General features: G+C 48.0%; 1 protein-coding gene across 1 annotated transcript in view; it reads right to left on the bottom strand.

Moving 5' to 3' along the window:
- The window catches only part of TMTC4 (transmembrane O-mannosyltransferase targeting cadherins 4), a 1,375,572-nt gene that overhangs the window by 1,197,592 nt on the left and 160,800 nt on the right, over positions 1-17,180 (bottom strand). Inside the window, exon 2 of the mRNA XM_069637004.1 lies at positions 4,950-5,165. Within this exon, the coding sequence (XP_069493105.1) occupies positions 4,950-5,111 (162 nt within the window). The 5' untranslated portion in view covers positions 5,112-5,165. The remainder of the gene's footprint in view (positions 1-4,949; positions 5,166-17,180) is intronic.

Below are 17,180 nucleotides of genomic sequence, written 5' to 3'. Positions count from 1 at the left end.
CCTTGCCCGGATTAGCCAGTCGACCAGGAAGGGGTAGACGTGGATCCCCTGCAGGCGCAGCCGCCACTGGTGCCAGGCACTTGGTGAATACCTTGGTGCCGACTTTAATCCGAACGTCAGGGCTCTGAATTGGTAGTGGCGTCCCTGAACCACAAATCTGAGAAACTTTCTGTGTCCTTTTAGAATGGGGATGTGGAAGTAAGCATCCTCCAGGTCCAACGACGATAGGAAGTCGCCCTCCTCCAGCTGTCCCAGCACGTGCTGGAGGGTGACCATCCTGAATTTCTGCGCCTTGATGTATTTGTTTAACCGACGCAGGTCCAAGATGGGGCGTCAACCGCCTGTCTTCTTACTGATGAGGAAGTACCTTGAGTACACTCCGGAGCCCCGGAGCCTCCTGGGGACGAGCTCGATGGCACCTTTCTTGAGCATCGCCCTTACCTCCAACAGCAGTTGAGGGACGTCATTCTCCTTCCTGGCCACGGGAGGAATGCAAGGACACTTATTTTGGAATTCCAGCGAGTGCCCGTTGGCCAGGGTGTCCAGCACCCAGTGGTCGGTTGAGATGGACTCCCACACGCCGACAAACTGTCAGCCGGCCTCCCATCGGGGTGCTTCGGTGGGGGCCCGACGCCACGGCCGGGTCAGTCTTGCTTGGAGGAGGCCTTGCCGCTTTGGCCTCCTTGACGACGACGGCGGGATCCCCCTTGCTTGCCGCGACCTCTGTAGGCCTCCTGGGACGAGGAGCGGGCCGCCTGGCGGTATGTAGAAGAGCCACTGCTGGATCCCTTGGAGGCACCCAGTCTGCCTCCGGAGCTCCATAAGGGCCGTCGGTGTTGAAGTACCCCTAGGGCCCGGGCCGTCTCCGAGTCTGTCTTGATGGCCTGGAGAGACTCGTCCACCGTCTTCCCAAAAAGGTTGTTGCCGTCAAACGACATATCCAACACTCTGGTCTGGACGTCCTAGCGAAAGTCCGTCGCCTTGAGCCATCTTCGTCGTCGGAGGCAAACCCTGTTGCCCAGTTGGCGAAATCCGGTATCGGCAATGTCTGTTGCCACCGTTATGGCGTGATCCGACGCCACCTCGCCTTCCTGCAGAATTTGTAGGGCCTCCGCTCTCTTGTCGTCCGGTAGGAAGTCTAGCAGGGGAGCTATCTGGAACCAAAGCTCCCTGTCGTAGCGGGCCACGATCGCTAAGGCATTGGCCGCCTTAATCGTCGTCGCGGCCGAGATGACTCGTCATCCCATGGAGTCCAACTTCTTGCCCTCGCTGTCTGGCGGGGAAGTGGAAGTTGAAGCCGCCGCCCCCGCTGCTTTCTTCTTGGCCGCTGCCCAGACGACAGAGTCCGGCGTGGGCTGGGCCCTGAGGCACAAGGGGGCGGCATCGAGGACTCGGTACTTCTTCTCGTACCTGTCCCTCTTGGCGGGTGTCGTGGAAGGGTTCTTGAGGATAGCCAGCCCCTCGTCCCAGATGTCGTTGAGCAACGGCACTGCGAGGACCGTCTTCCTCTTGGCCTCTCGTCGTTGGTAAAGAAACCCTTCCTTTTTCTGTTCTTCAGGGCAGAGCTGGAAGAGCTCGGATGCCCTGGTCATCATGGCGTGAAAGGAGCCAATTTCGTCGGGTGGAGAAGCCCCGGGGGGGGGGGGGGGGTGACGGGATGTCCGTTGTGTCATCGCCGTCGTCGTCCGTCCCCATATCCATCGCCATATCCTCTCTAGGGTCCGGCGAGGGGGATGAGGGGTCCACAGGCCTCGTGGGCACGTAGGGAGAAGCGGGGTGGACTCTCCTCCGCTTGTTCGGAGGGCTTCCCGATGGGCCTGGTTCTGGATCCTCCGTCGGGGTCCGTGGTAATCTCGTCCTTATCTCAGTACATAAGGATTGGATCGCCAACAAAATGGCCGCCGAGCTATCCTGGTGCTCGGGTAATGGCTGCGAGGGACGGGATGGCCGCTCCACTGGGCCCTCTTCGTCGTTATCTTCGATCACATCATCGGGGACCGTCCCCTGGGATCGAACCTTCTCGAACTTCTTGTTGAGGCCTATGAACATCTCGTTGAGGCCCTGCCCGGTTTCCAACAGATCCTCCTCAGAGGCTGATTCCGAGTCTAATGGCCACCGCCCCCCCCTCTTTTTCCACCGGGGACTTCACGGGGGTCTTAACGATGGGCTGGAAAGAGGATTCCCTCCGTGGTGGAAGGGATACTCTGGGCCCAGAGGCCATTTCCACTGGCGTAGTCTCAGCCGGCTTCGCCAAGGTCGCAGCGACCACTTCGATAGAGGCCTTTGCCGACTGGATCAAAGCCGTCACCACCTTAGGAGCGCCTTGGGCCTTCGCCTTGGGGGGAGGGTCAGAGCCTCGCTCCCCTTCGGGTCCCTTCGAGATCGACCGGGGCCGCTACAGCAGCTTACCCGGGTTCTCGAACTTCCTCTTCCCCGAACCAGAGCGCTGGCTCGTGGTTGAACGTGCCGGGGAAGTCGCGCCCTGCCTGGCAGCCGAAGAGCCCGACCTTTCGGCGCACCCGGTGCCTGCGGACTCGCGGTGCTTGGCCTTCTGTTGGGCCCCCGTCGCCAGGGCGCCCTCACAGGACTTAGAAGCCCGCTCAGACTTTTTCTTCGCCTTCTCACCTGCTGTGCCCTTCTCAAGCCAGGCGGCGAGGCGGGAACGACGATCTTGTTTGGTCCGTTCCAAAAGGTTCTTGCAGAACGCACAGTCCTTCTCCACGTGCGTCTTGTCCTCATGACGGCAGTAGAGACATCGCAAATGCTCGTCCTCCTTGAAAACGTTTTGTAATCCGCATCCAGGGCAGCACCTGAACAGCTTGGATCCGGGCGTCGAGCTTCCCTTGTCCTGGGCCATGTCCGTTGAGGTAGGCCGCAGATCTTCCGGAATCCTCCAAGAAGCGTAAACCCGACGAAAACTTCACCCTTGAGGGGCGTAGAAGAATTCCGAAACGGGTCCCCGTTATCGGAAGTAGAAACGGTGGAGCTTGAGGCTCGATTAAACCGAAAAAATGAGAAAATCTCCTGAAAAAGCGCGAAAACGCAGCAAAAACTCGAGAGCTAAAACACGAGGACTCCCAACACTCGAGCATGCAGTAAAAATCTGAGGATGGCTGCCAGAGGCGGGGCTTAGGAGGAGGGCAGTCATTGGCTGGGGGCAGTATGACCCAGAGATCAGTGATTGGTTACTACTAAGAAAGTCAGATCAGAAACTAAACGGATAGTGATTTTTTCTTTACCGAGGATTCCCAGCCTGACGACGGGGAATATTCATGAGCATCTGAATCCAAGCCAGACCCCATGCTGGAGAAAGATGTCAAAAACAGCACCACAGCTAGAATGACAGTGCACATAACACGAATACAAAGCATACATACCATACACTAAAACTTCACACACAAAATGCACGTATTGCTTTGAACACATAATATGCATACCCAAATGGAATACTCAATATGCCTGCACGTAAGAAGGGATTAGACACCGGGAATAGGGTATACAAAAGATGCACACATAACATACCTGCGCACAGAGAACATGAAGTATGCACAGAGTATTTGTGAAATGCATGTAGGCACACAGTATTTGCAATATATAATAGGCATAGAAACACTTGTGTACAGCGCGTTATAAATGGCATATCATATAGAAATACAAATAAATAAATCACACTTGAATGCGGACAAACATTAAAAAAAGACATAGGAGATGTACAATCAATACACCAGTAACATACTTAAACAGGCAATACGCACATAACATTATATTCTGAATGAATATAAGAGCGGATCACAGAACACACACACACAGGCACACACGCACACACTACTTTGGCAGGAGAAATACAAGCCATGTGGTGCACATAAGCACAGACAACACACGACATGCATCATGCTCATAAACACAGATGAAATTGACAGAATATGCACATACACACATGGAACACATAGGAGAAACAATACGAACACAATACGCAGACTTTGAATGGAAAGAACGTAAGCTTGGGCGGGAATTGAAATATATATATTTTTTAAATGAAATCAGGAAATCTAAGCATTTTCTTTTGTAAAATATAAAAAAGTTAAGTTCACTAGCTATAAAACGTATAGTCTACAAACTTTGGGAACGCCAATACAAACTCCATAACACTGCAAATGTAACTAACTCTTAATAGAGCACTACTTTAAAACATACACTTTAAATATTAAGTTGCTTACATAAATATTATAGCTAAAGTTAGTCTTGCAAAATACAGGGGAAAAGGGAATTAAGGTTACATTTGCAGTGTCCTGGACTTGGAGAAACAGTCCATTTGTACCTAAAGGTTGGTGTTCTCAACGCTTCTAGAGTTAACCTTTATATTGGTAACAGTAACCTCAACTCTCTTTTTAATGTTCATTTCGTGAAAAATGAATTCCTGGGAAATGAAGCATTGTTGCTGGCATGCTACTAAAATGCACCGCCTTTTCATTCAGGGAACACATTAATATGGTAACGACTTGCTGACATCCATTTGGGAATTAAACGGATAATTTCCCATGTGGAAACAAACAAAATCTCTGGCATTTCAAAACGTATTATGTGCGAGTAGTTAGCCAAGCAATTGATTTAATTTGAAAACTGCGCTGTTAACTACAACCTTAACATTGGTGTTGTGACAAGCAGAAACAATAACATCTACGTTCTAAGTGCCAGGGAATAGGGAAAAGATGGAGAAGAGTGCAAGGAAATTATAACTTTATGGAAATAGGAGCACTAAAGTAAACACACATCACCAATGACATGTCAGCTTCGTACAAAAAAAAACATTAAATTGCAGCCATGTATGCCTCTAACAGCTTTTTAATATTTGGCGACTGCAATCGGGTGCTATTCTAAACACAAACATGTTAAATTGAACAATTCTGGGCAATTGTATTAATGCTCATGTCGGAATCCGTGGCACAAACCTTATTGTTGATGATGGCTTCCGAATCGTCAAAGACGAAGTCCCCATCATAACTTCTTGCAAAGCACAAGAGAGCAAGAAATCCGACCACACTTCTAGCCCAGAAGGCTGATAAGAGAAAGAGCGGTAGGTCATCATCCAGGCTAGAATCCAAGTGTGCCATTTCATCAAATGGTTGTTAGTGGACTGACGTTCCAGCATTATGTTGATCACATATCTACAAAGAAAGTTACAAATATTAAGCAACAATTTCGATTTACAGAACATGATTGAGTCACATGGTCATAGCAGCTTTATATCAACGCGATATTTCCGCTTTATAAAGACCGCACATCAAAAACACCGATTTATTTCGCGCCGTTTTGTGTGCGGCCTGGAAAAGTTGAAATAGCCCACTACTGGGTTGCTTCACTCCCTAACCTAGATACACTGACCCATACACAGAAACTAGCATACCCACTCACGTTTACCTGCTCCTCCCACCCTTCTACATGTCACAAACATTCCCCCTCCCTCCCACAGACACATGCAGATACTCACTCTCACAGACACCAAAAACACTTACCTCGGGCACCTCTTTCGCCCCAGCCACGCCTGTCAGCCCCTGCACGCATTCGTTTGCATCGCAGGGTCTGACAGTTCGATTTAGAAAGACTGCCCAGAGCGGCCTCTGGGCCGTGCTTCTAAAATGATTTTTTTTTTAAAACGAAAAATTCACTGCATATGCCATTTTCCACTTAGTATTGTGCCTACCGTTTGACATCTCTCCCCATTATGTGTCTCTGAGTTCGAAATTAAGATTGGATAAGCAGGAGCTAAAAGCAGCCCACTGACCAGGAACTACCCCTGGGGAATGAGGCATTATTACATAGCGTTCCACAAATCTAACTTCCACATAAAATGCAAACGGTAACCAGTAATGTTAGCGAATAGAAAACAGAGCATTACTTTTTTACCGAAAGCATTACAACAAAAAAATACCCAATTGTTTATTAAGGTGTATATGTGGGTGGGGTAAAGGGGTGGGGAGGGTTTAAAAGCACAGGAACCTGAGGGTTGGGGGGTATCCCCCCAAATTTTATATATATATATAAGATTTTTTCGTTAAAAACATTTCAGGAAAAAAGCCTTCTCTGAAATTTCACATCATATAGATCTGATGCAAACGTATAATTTTATCCCTTATCTATTGCCTTTTAAGCTTTTAATGTGCATAGATGTGTGCATTATAATATTTATTTATAGATTGTCCCAAACGCAGAGAGTTAAACTCACATTGGTGGGTTTGTTCGTCATCAGTTGGCCTGGGAGTCAAAAGTAGCTCCTGGTGTCAAGCTAACCAGGCTCTTCTAGGGAACAAGCAGGGGCTACAGTCAAGATTCAACACCCAGTAGTGCCGACTGCAACCGTCCAATAAGCTGCCAGAAACAGTATTTGGGAATCCTGAATAAGTACTGGAATCATCAAAAAATATGAGAAGATATTTTCATCGATACATTCTTATCTGCAATGGATGAAGCCGCAACCAATTATCCGGGTATTGTTTTCATTATATGTAGTGACCTTAACAGTAATTTCTACTCCAAAAATGGTCAAGAGCTCGATGAACAAAGACTAGAACAGCGCTCCCAAAGATGCGCTACAGAAACATGACACAACTCGACACCGTTGATGAAACAACTAAGATCGCGATGTCGACATGGTCATGCGGGCTGAGCACAGGGATAATTGACTACATATAGCGGTTAGAGTCAATAAAAGCACCGATACAAAGAGCCGACAACATTCACATGGAGGATAGTGATTACTGCATCTTGATCTGAGCATTGTCGACTATAAGACAGAATCCAACCCGGATTAACCTACCGGATCTAGAAACAAACATGGCTGCCATGAGGTTGAAAATAACCCGAGATCAATTAAAGCAACTTCCTGCATACAAAGATGGAAGATGAAGGTAAGCTAAACTATCAATGGATCCTGCACAATTTCCAACAGGGACCAGCCCCAATAAAGGCTCGGAAAAATGATCATCGGCATTCTTATAGCCATTTAAGAAAGATCTAAGGAAGCAGCTAAAACAAATAAAAAAAGAACCTTGGTTGGAGCAACAATCTAACATCAAAAAAGCCAAACAAAAATACAGAAATTGGTTAAAAACTGCAAAGATGACCCTTGAACAAAACCACGCTGAGTGCAATGGATGCAAGGAACATCAGAGATCTATGGAACTGTTAAATAAACAAACATCTTCATCAGACATTATGATCTCTGAGGTATCAGAAGCCTGTTGGACAACTCCCTTCCAACAACTTTATCAGCAACGGCCATCTGTGAGTATGGAGGAGACACCCAGTGTCGAAGCCAACTGGTCACTTGATTGGGCTCCATCTGACATGAGTGACGCCATACGCAAACTGAACGTGTCACAAACACCCAGGCCAGAAGGGTTATCCAATTCCATCATAAAAAAGGACCCTAACATATGGGCAGCCTTGTTCACACAACTCTTGGAACTGATAAACAGAACAAATCGCATACCATGTTCATGGCAAAAAGCTGTCCTAATTCCAATCTATAAGCAAGGTCCGACAGAAAATCCCTTTAATTACCAGCCAATTGCGCTCCTAGATCCTCTGGGGAAAATATTTGCAAATACTCTGCTCTCCAAATTAAACACTTGGGCAGTAAAAGCAAAGAGACAAGCCATCAGGCAAAAAGGGTCCGTCAAGCAAGTTGGAACACAGATGTGGCCAGCAGCAGCGTGATGCGGACGTGAGCCCTCGGAGCTCCCGCGACCGCTGCACAAATTCGGAAAAATAGCCTGTCATCCGCTGCAAGCAAGACTCTAAGAAGTTTGTACTGAAAGGTAAAGAGCCCTACCACACGTTGGCCTGGAATTGGTCTTGCATCTCGCCCGGGCCGGGGCATACGATGGTGAAGATTCTCTCCCATGCGGGCTGAAGGAACCGATCCCAAAATGGCGGCACTGGCATGAAATGACTCTGAGCCTGCCACAGAGACAGAGACATAGAGGGAAAGCCTGCACGGGACACCGGAACGGAAGACGACCCCCCTGCCGGACCCTCGTGAACGAAGAGGGGCGAGGGATCGCTGGAGAGTCCGGATCGAGGTACATCCTGCAACACAGGAAAGGAGGGAGATGCGTAACATACACTGAGATGCGCTCCGTACTACGACTGCGAAGAGGTGGCAGTCAACTCCAGTAAAGCTGAACGTGAGAGAAAAAGAGGCGGGCCCAGACAGTAGCCGTTGGGAGGCCTGTTCTACGATCCCGCCCTGGGCGTTGGTCTGGCAGAGACACGGACGTGCAGGCGAGCGGACGGGAGAAGGGCTCTGCGGCTGGCAACCGCCAATTAGACGCTGGGACCGGGAGCACAAAACGAAGAGCGGGAGAGATTGCAGCTACCCCGCAGCCTCGGTGGAAAACGAAAGTGCGGCCAAATCCACAGAAAGGTACGCGAATCTGTAAAACCCGGCAAATTAACAGAACAACCTGCATCGTCCCCCCGCTGGAAGACAAGTGGGGAAAGAAATAAAGACATTCCCTGCTTTACTGGCCGGCGCCGTAAACCACAGGCGAGTGGATGGGTGTGTGGGACGGGGAGCGGGCACTAGCGAAGCGGTCTGAATAATACACAGACACACTTGCAAGCATTGACAGCCTGGAGCCTGAGTCAGCCCCAGCCGCTGGAGCTTGCTGACCGCTTCAGAAGAGCTGTTTTTCCCTCCCCTAGAACAGCCTTGGCTTAGATCAGCGGGAGGTGACTGTGATGGGTGGTTGTGTCCATCCAAAACCTACACTACTGAGAAAACAGTAAACAGCGAACTGGCACAGAAAAACGCAATGAGGCCCAAAACGAAGTTGTACAACGAGGCCTGAGGTGGCATCAATTCCCCCAAACACAAGAACCGCGGATCAGCACGGTCACTTCCAGAGCCCCGGCGACAAGGCGGGCCCAAAGCCTACTTAACCTTCCTGCCTGGATGATAAGCCATAGGCTTGACAGTTGCTCGGGCCCACTGTGCCCAACAAAATGAGGTATCCCCTACTTCGGACAGGCCCATCGTCAAGGAACAATAATAAACCAATGTAGAATCACCTGCTACTGGAGTGTGACAGCAGGCAGGCAGACCATTTACGGGTGTGCCTGGACAATGGTGCGAACGACAAAGTACAATCCAGCGCCACGTGGTATTAGCATGGGCAAAGACAGAGGGAAGAAACCAGGCATCCAGAGTAAAATAGATCAATTTACCACACCCACGATATCCACGACACCCGAACAGCATCATCCAGTGGACATGGCGGAGGTAGGGGAAGGAATATCCCTGAAAGATGTTATGGCGGCAATAGCTGAATCACAGGCGTCCATGGAACAGAAGATAGATGGTATCAGCATGGACGTCTCACTGCTACGACACAACCTCCAAAAACTGACGTCCCGCACAGGGGATGCAGAACATCGGATTTCGGGTGCAGAAGATGGACTGAGAAACCTAGAACAGCAGCTTAATAGAGTTACAAATCGTCTGAAAGTAATGGAAGGGAGAGTGGACGAGGGAGAAGGCAGAACAAGACTGGGATTGCTGGAAAAAAAATGGAAGGACCAAGTGTGGAATTGTTCCTCGAACAGTGGCTGGTAGACATTTTTGACAGGAAAGGGCTCTCTAAATTCTTCTCGATTGAGAGAGTGCATCGTGTCCCAACGGGTCGAGCGGCACCAGGCACCCCGCCACGCACTATGATAGCAAAATTCCTAAACTATAGAGACCGTGACGCTCTGCTCCAGATGACACGGGCACCATAAACTACAACGGTTCTAGAATAGCATTCTTCCCGGACTATACGAGAGAGGTACAGAAGGCAAGGCAGTCGTTTGACCATCTTAAGAAGCAGCTACTCGCCCTAAATGTTAAATACGGTCTTGTGAAAATTGAAAATGTATCATAAAGGCACGTCATTACAGACCCGAAAGAAGCCTTGGCCTGGGTGGAACGACACATTGAGGGGGATTGGAATGCAAGCTGAAATAGAAAGGGGAACCAAAGAGCCTGACCGGCGCAGAACCCACCTGACGAAGACCCACAGAGACGAGAAAGAGACGCACCAGCACCGATGGAAGACGACTGAAACAGCGGGGGGCACTATTCGGCATTACCCGCATCCCTGGTGCCATGGAGGTGCCACGGAATCCAAACATGAAAGCTCAATGAAACAAGAAGTAGCAGAGATGAGCAAGATGGTGCGGTTGGTCGGGACGGGGGGGGGGGAATGCTCCCGGTCCCCCCCAACCCGCTAAGACTGATAGTTTATTAACCAATTGCATTGGCGACATTTATAAGTTAGGTTGTATCTAGGTTTGGGCGACGGGTACTTCGTGTTGGGGTGGAGTATGGGGTGGGGGAAAGGGATAGTTTACGTTGTTTTAGTATTGATCTAAAGTTATGGTGCATTCATGGGTTTACTGAATCATACCAACCATCGCAGGTCGTCATCTGCAACCCCCAGACGGCAACACACTCCCTCCGTGACCAACCCCCGCTCAAGGCCCTATGAAACAACCCTCAAAGTCCTGTGAATCCGACTCCAGAAATTATAAATGGCACCCACAATGAACCATTCACTACCTCCTGAGCGACCCAAATCCCTCAAACTCATCACATGGAATGTGAACGGGTTGGGCTCCGGAATTAAGAGACGTCTTGTGATGCAATTCTTGAACAGACACTCCCCAGACATCGCCCTACTTAATGAAACACACTTAGCCGGAACCAATTGCACCTTCTTTCGGAGAACTAATTACTGAATGGCACTACATGCGGGATATACTATGGAATCCAGAGGGACACTCATACTGATACACAAATGCCTTCCATTCGAGAAATTGACAGTAAAACGGGATCCCAGAGGCCGCTATATAGTGGCGATTGGAACACTAGGAGAAGAAACATTAGCTATAGCATCAGTGTACTCTCCACCGGGGCTGGGGGAGGAGTTACTTAAAGACCTGGTTATCCTTATGGCAAAACACCAACCCGACATGTGGGTGTTGGGGGGCGACTTCAATGACGTCATGTGCAACAGTAGGGACCGCACTCGCATCAGAGACCGTAATCCCAGCACCTCCACTAACTTAGCTAAATTGGTATCAACCCTGGGCCTCCGAGTTGTGTGGCGACATCTTCACCCGGACACCAAGGCTTACTCGTTCCACTCGGGGGCACATGGCTCCATGTCTAGATTGGATTACTTCTTCCTTCCAAACACTGACAAGCACAGAGCGACGGCCGCGGATATGCTCCCCCGTGGCATCTCGGACCGCTCACCCCTGATAATGGTGTTGCGGATGCCGGGAGTTGCCCCCCCCACACCAAGTCATGGAGATTTAATAGTTATTTTCTGGGTTTCCCCCAATTTGTCGACCGGCTCACGGAAACGACGAACAAATATTTTGAGAATAACACTACCTCGGTCGATAACCCTGTTATCATCTGGGAAGCGTATAAAACAGTGCTAAGGGGGGAGATAATCTCCTGGACGGCAAACAAAAAGGGAACTAGCAAAGGCAGAAGCCGAAATGAGTGACTGGGAGGCCAAATACATTCTCGACCCATGCTCTGAGATCCTCAGATCCTTTAAGGGCGCTAGAGAGAGGCTCTGGAACGTCGAACTAGATAACGCTAAACATGCCCATCGAGAGTCCAGAGCGAGGGTCTATGAACATGGGGACAAAGCCAGGAAAATGCTGGCTTGGCTTGAGAGGAGAGACGAGGGTCAACTCCATGTCACAGAAGTTATAACTCCACAAGGCGAAAGATGCCACTCAGGCCGCGAAATAGCGAAGGCTTTTGACGACTTCTACGCCGCTCTGTACGGCACCCCGGTATCTCCACTGAACCTTCTCTCGTAGATGACATTGTACTACCCCAGCTCTTGGAACAGCAAAAGATGCAATTAGACTCAGATCTTACCGAAGCAGAGATAGCTGAGGCTACAGTCCAATTACAGTCTGGGAAAACACCGGGCCCCAACGGATTCCCGGTTGAAACCTGGAAAAAGCTGGGCGGGGAAAAGCTAGCACCGTACATCCACAAGATGTTCCTCGGAGCTCGGGACCAGGGAGCCCTCCCGCCAGACTTGCGCAAAGCCACGATCGTCATCATTCTCAAGCCGGGCAAACCACCTGAGCAATGCACCTCTTACAGGCCAATCTCATTACTCAATGCCGAAACCAAAGTCCTTGCCAAACTCCTAGCTAACTGGCTACAATCGATCATCACCTCCCTGGTCCACCCGGACCAATGTGGGTTTATGCCACATAAATCTACACGGATGAACATACAACCCCTCCACCTATTATTAGAAAGAGCCCCAGTCATAGACAGACCGCTGGCACTACTAGCCATAGATTTTGAAAAGGCATTTAATTCGGTTCGCTGGGACAGCCTCTGGGAAACCATGCGGAGAATGGGGTTTGGAGGTAATTTCCTGGGTTGGGTACAACTCCTCTACAATGAGCCACATGCAGAGGTAAGGGTTAACGGGTGGCCCTCTGAGTCCTTCCCCCTGGGTAAAGGTACAAGACAGGGTTGCCCTCTGTCCCCCCTCCTCTTCGCTCTTGCAATAGAGACACTCGCTTTATGGCTCCGCCAAAGCGAGGAGTGGACCGGATTTAGATGGCCGCAGGGGCACTAGTACAGGGCGTCTCTTTATGCTGATGACCGCTTGATCTATCTAGATGACCCAATACGAACCTGCCCCATAGTGACACAGATGCTTGTCCGCTTTGGTCAATTCAGTGTGCTGAGAATCAACTGGAGCAAATCTGTCCTCTTCCCGGAGAAGGGCGGTACACAAGCCATCCCCCAGGATTGTCCGTACAAAGTAGAAACAGGCGGATTTCGCTACCTGGGGATTTGGGTATCAGAGGACCTGACACGTTACACGTCCCACAATCTCCAACCTATCATGGACCGTTTTAGAGTCGATGTCCGCCATTGGAAGCTTCTTCCCCTGACACTCATGGGCAGAGCAGCCCTCTTTAAAAGGATTACCCTGCCGAGATTTCTTTATGAACTACAGAATGCCCCGCTTGAAATCCAAGATTCTGAACTCAATCGCCTCGATAATCTCCTTAGGGAACTCATATGGGGCGGGGGTGTCAATCCCGCATCGCACTGGCCACAATTCAGAGATCGATCTGGGAGGGAGGGATTAGCGTGCCCCGCCCTCGGGCATAATACTTGGCTTCGCAACTAGCTTTGGTCAACGACTTACTACACGGGGACCGGGAGTTACCACACATAAGGGCTAAAATAGCAGCCCTGCACGATACTGAACCACTACACTTGCTCTATCAGCCCCTCCGAAAACCCCCTCCACAAACAATGGCAGCACATTACTATGGTTTGGAAACGGGCACATGCCTTTGTAGGTTGGAAAGATAAGATCACTACCGCACAACCCTTGTGGCATAACAGTAATCTGAGGGAGCTTGGGAAACTTAAACCATGGTCCAAATGGGAGGAGGCCGGTATCACTAAGATCGGGGATGTCCTGGAGGGAGGGGAAATCGCCTCTTTCAATACATTGCCATTAAAGTTCCAGCTCCCAACAACTGAACAATATCATTATACACAGCTGGCTCACGCTCTACGTATATATATTCAGACACTCTGCCATTCCCGAAAACACACCCATAGAGCGCAACATACTCCCGGCGTACATTGCTGCCAAATGCACCTCTATATTGTATAATGCCATGTCCTCCTTCGCCACTCCGGAACTCCCTCATCTTAAATCCAAGTGGGAGGAAGATGTGGGTAACATAAATCCGGAGGACTGGATCCAAATCCTAATGCATCCTGGGGAAATAGCAATGTCCTCCAGGCTCCGTCAGGTGCAACTGAAAGTCTTACATAGAATTTATTATCCTAGAATCATGATATACAAATGGGGGCAAGCCTCAAACCCGAACTGCCACCGATGTGGGAGAGAAACTGCAACATTCATTCATATCCTTTGGGAATGCCCCCGAATCCAGACTTTCTGGGGTGAATGTTGTGGGGAACTGTCTAGAACACTGGGTCGTAACATAGCACTAGGCCCCAAAATACTGTTGCTAGGTAAACCTGATGAAAACACAGCAAACAAATGGGAGGGATTGCTCCTGGCAACGGCTGCAGGATTGATGAAACGAAATATCGCACAGAAATGGGGGGCTCCGGAATCCCCAACACTGGATCAGTGGGCAGATGATATGGACACTTGTGCAATGTTGGAACACAGAATTTACAAGGCACGGGGCTGCCACACTAAAGCTTCCAAAATCTGGGGGAAATGGGAGGAACGCGACTCCCTGTAGCCTTTGACATTTTCTGAGAGCACGCCCTGTGAACACAAGGAAATGGCTAATGAGGGGTTGCATCGAACTTTAATTATACCCTATTGTTTATTTCCTCTTTCAATGCACAAGTTTTGATTATGATTTTGTGTCTTTGTTCGCTTGTTAATTGCGATTGTTGTGGAAATCAATAAAGTATATTATTAAAAAAAGCAAGTTGGAACTACAAATCTCCTTATTCTGAACTTGCTTAAGCATGAAACAATTAGATCAAAAACCCAGACGTATGCTGTCTTTATCGACTTGCATCTTGCTTTCGATAAAATTAACCGAAAGATGCTTTGGGCCAAGATGACGAAATGGGGGTGTCCAAGTAACATCATTGAACCCATAAAACTCCTCTATTCGAACACCGAAGTTCAAATTCGTCCGAGTAGGACTGGCCTGGTAACGCATCCAATAAAAACTTAACACGGGCTGAAACAAGGCTGCCTACTCGCTGCCGCCTTGTACAACTTGTTCACCTCAGACTTTGAAGAATCAGTGGCTTCTCCCTTAACAAACTCACCGAAATGAAATTCCAGATCAGTTACATCAATTCTTTATGCTGATGACATCGTCATTTTCGCCAAAACCCCTAGATGGCTTCAAACAGCGCTGAACAATATTGAGGTGTACATGAATACCAATTAATTGGAAATAAATGTTTAAAAAAAACTAAGTCATGACCTAGTCCGTTCCATGGGTCCACTAGCCAAAATGCCATCCTTCTACCTGAACAAAGGAAAGAAGAAGAAAGAAAAAAAAAGAAATACCAATTTCAAACGATCAAGTACTTGGGGGTTTGGATTAACAAATCCCAAGTTGAGCAACCTTGGTCAGACCATCTGAAAACTAAAGTTAGAACACTAGCACGACAAGGCCTGATACTAGATTAAAAAAAAATCCTGACATACGGTGGTGAGGCTATGATCAACCTACAGGCAGACATATGGAACAAACTAGAACAAATCTTCTGGATAAAGGTGCTAGCCCTCCCGAATTCTGTTCCATCCTCACACATTAGATTCAAACTCGGCCTGCAAGCCCTGCATTCAATAATAAGATGGAAACAACTCGATTTGCTCAGGAAATTACTTCACAACGACCTGATCGCAGCCTGGGACATTTTACGACCTAACGCAGGTAAAATCAGCGTCACAGCACTGATCAAATGGAAAGACTACATTAACGCCCAACGAATAGTAAGTGACATATCCATAGACACCTTGCTTAATAGACCACAACGTGCAAAAGTTCAAATTGCAAGACTGGATTGGATAAGAACACAATGCGAAAAAAATAAGTACAAAATAACGCTGAACTGTGCAGGCGATGTTAGAGCCCTGAACAAATTGCCACCCTACCTTTATCTCTTCCCAGATCGTGTGATCCGCGACCTTTTTTTGCGTCTTAGACTCAATATACTTTCGACCCAGGAAATCCTTGGAATACGATCTCAATCCATTAACAACACACAACTTACGACCGCGTCCAAATCTGTAGATTTTGTAAGCAATTTGAAACCATCAAAACTCTTCCGCATCTTCTGAAGGAATGCACCGCACTTGTAGACAAGCGCAATGCAATTGCATAAACTATACCTGAAGACAACTAAAATCCTAGACCCTGAAGACCGCTGGTCGCTCATACTAACTGGCAACAATAAAATGATAACGGCTGTTATCCGCTTTTGGTTGGACATTGAGCCACGAGAGTTGATATGATGAACTTTGATATTTTTCTTTCTAATACTTGATTGTAGAAGTTTTATTTATTTTCTAATGAACTTGAGTAACGTATACAAGTAAGGTTTAAAGATATAAACCACATGCATTTTAATAAAAAAAATAATAATTTCAAGCACTAGGAGGCATCCATTTTGTGAAATGGATGAGCCTCCTGTACTTGTGTTAATCTCTGCCCTCGCAGCACTAATGAAGCAAAAGCCACCTGCTGGTAGCTTATATTACAGCAGATTTTGCTCTAGAGAGCAGAGAATGCAGGCAGGAAGCCTGTTTCTCCTCACTGAATTTCACTTTTTCATGTTTCTCAGGTTTATTTAAAGGAATAAAGAGGGTTCACCACTGGCCTTTGCCAATTTGTCAGCGAACTCAGGGGTATTTTAGCGCGAGATAAAGGAAGCTTTATCTAAGGCTTGGTATATCTTTTCTGTCGCCTCTCCCTTTCCTCTTGCCCATGTGTATTTTGAATTTTAATAATTTCCTCTCATCATTGTCCACCCCGACATATCGATTTATTCTGACCAAGGTTTCTATGAGCATTAGAATCAGGATTTCCCTGTGGGGTTCTCATTAATTGATCAGTTCTCTCGGTCAGTTGCTTAAACTGTAGCTCCAGTTGTGAGAATCTCTTTCCACTTTCCGGACTATCTGGTCGTCTATATTTATATGTTTAAATCTAAAAATGTAACTATCTCTTCAAGGGGAGTTGTTTTGATACTTCTACGAACTGTTGTTGTAGGTATTGTTGGATCTCCTTTCATCCTGGTACTGAAATCTGCTTTTCTGGAACAGAGGAGGAAGGTAGTTTTCATGGCAGTTAGTTTTAGAAGGTGGCGATTGGCTTCCCTCCCTGAAAATATTCTGGTTTGAATTAGCTTGTGCGTTTGTTCTGGAGTTCTCTATGTAGTGGGAACATACATATAAGCCTAGCATAGGCGTTGAGCCTAAATACCAAGAACTTCCATATGTCTCTGGTTTTGTTGGGCAAGTATTTTGCATGCCAGTGGAGGACTAGTCGGCTGACTTTGAACATAGGATCTTCACTGTCTGTAGGTTCCTTAAATTCAGAGGAATACGTCT

Source organism: Ambystoma mexicanum, chromosome 7p (assembly GCF_040938575.1).
Source record: "Ambystoma mexicanum isolate Mex_15411 chromosome 7p, UKY_AmexF1_1, whole genome shotgun sequence".
Classification (NCBI taxonomy): domain Eukaryota; kingdom Metazoa; phylum Chordata; class Amphibia; order Caudata; family Ambystomatidae; genus Ambystoma; species Ambystoma mexicanum.
This window is presented reverse-complemented; position numbering and strand designations above follow the sequence as displayed.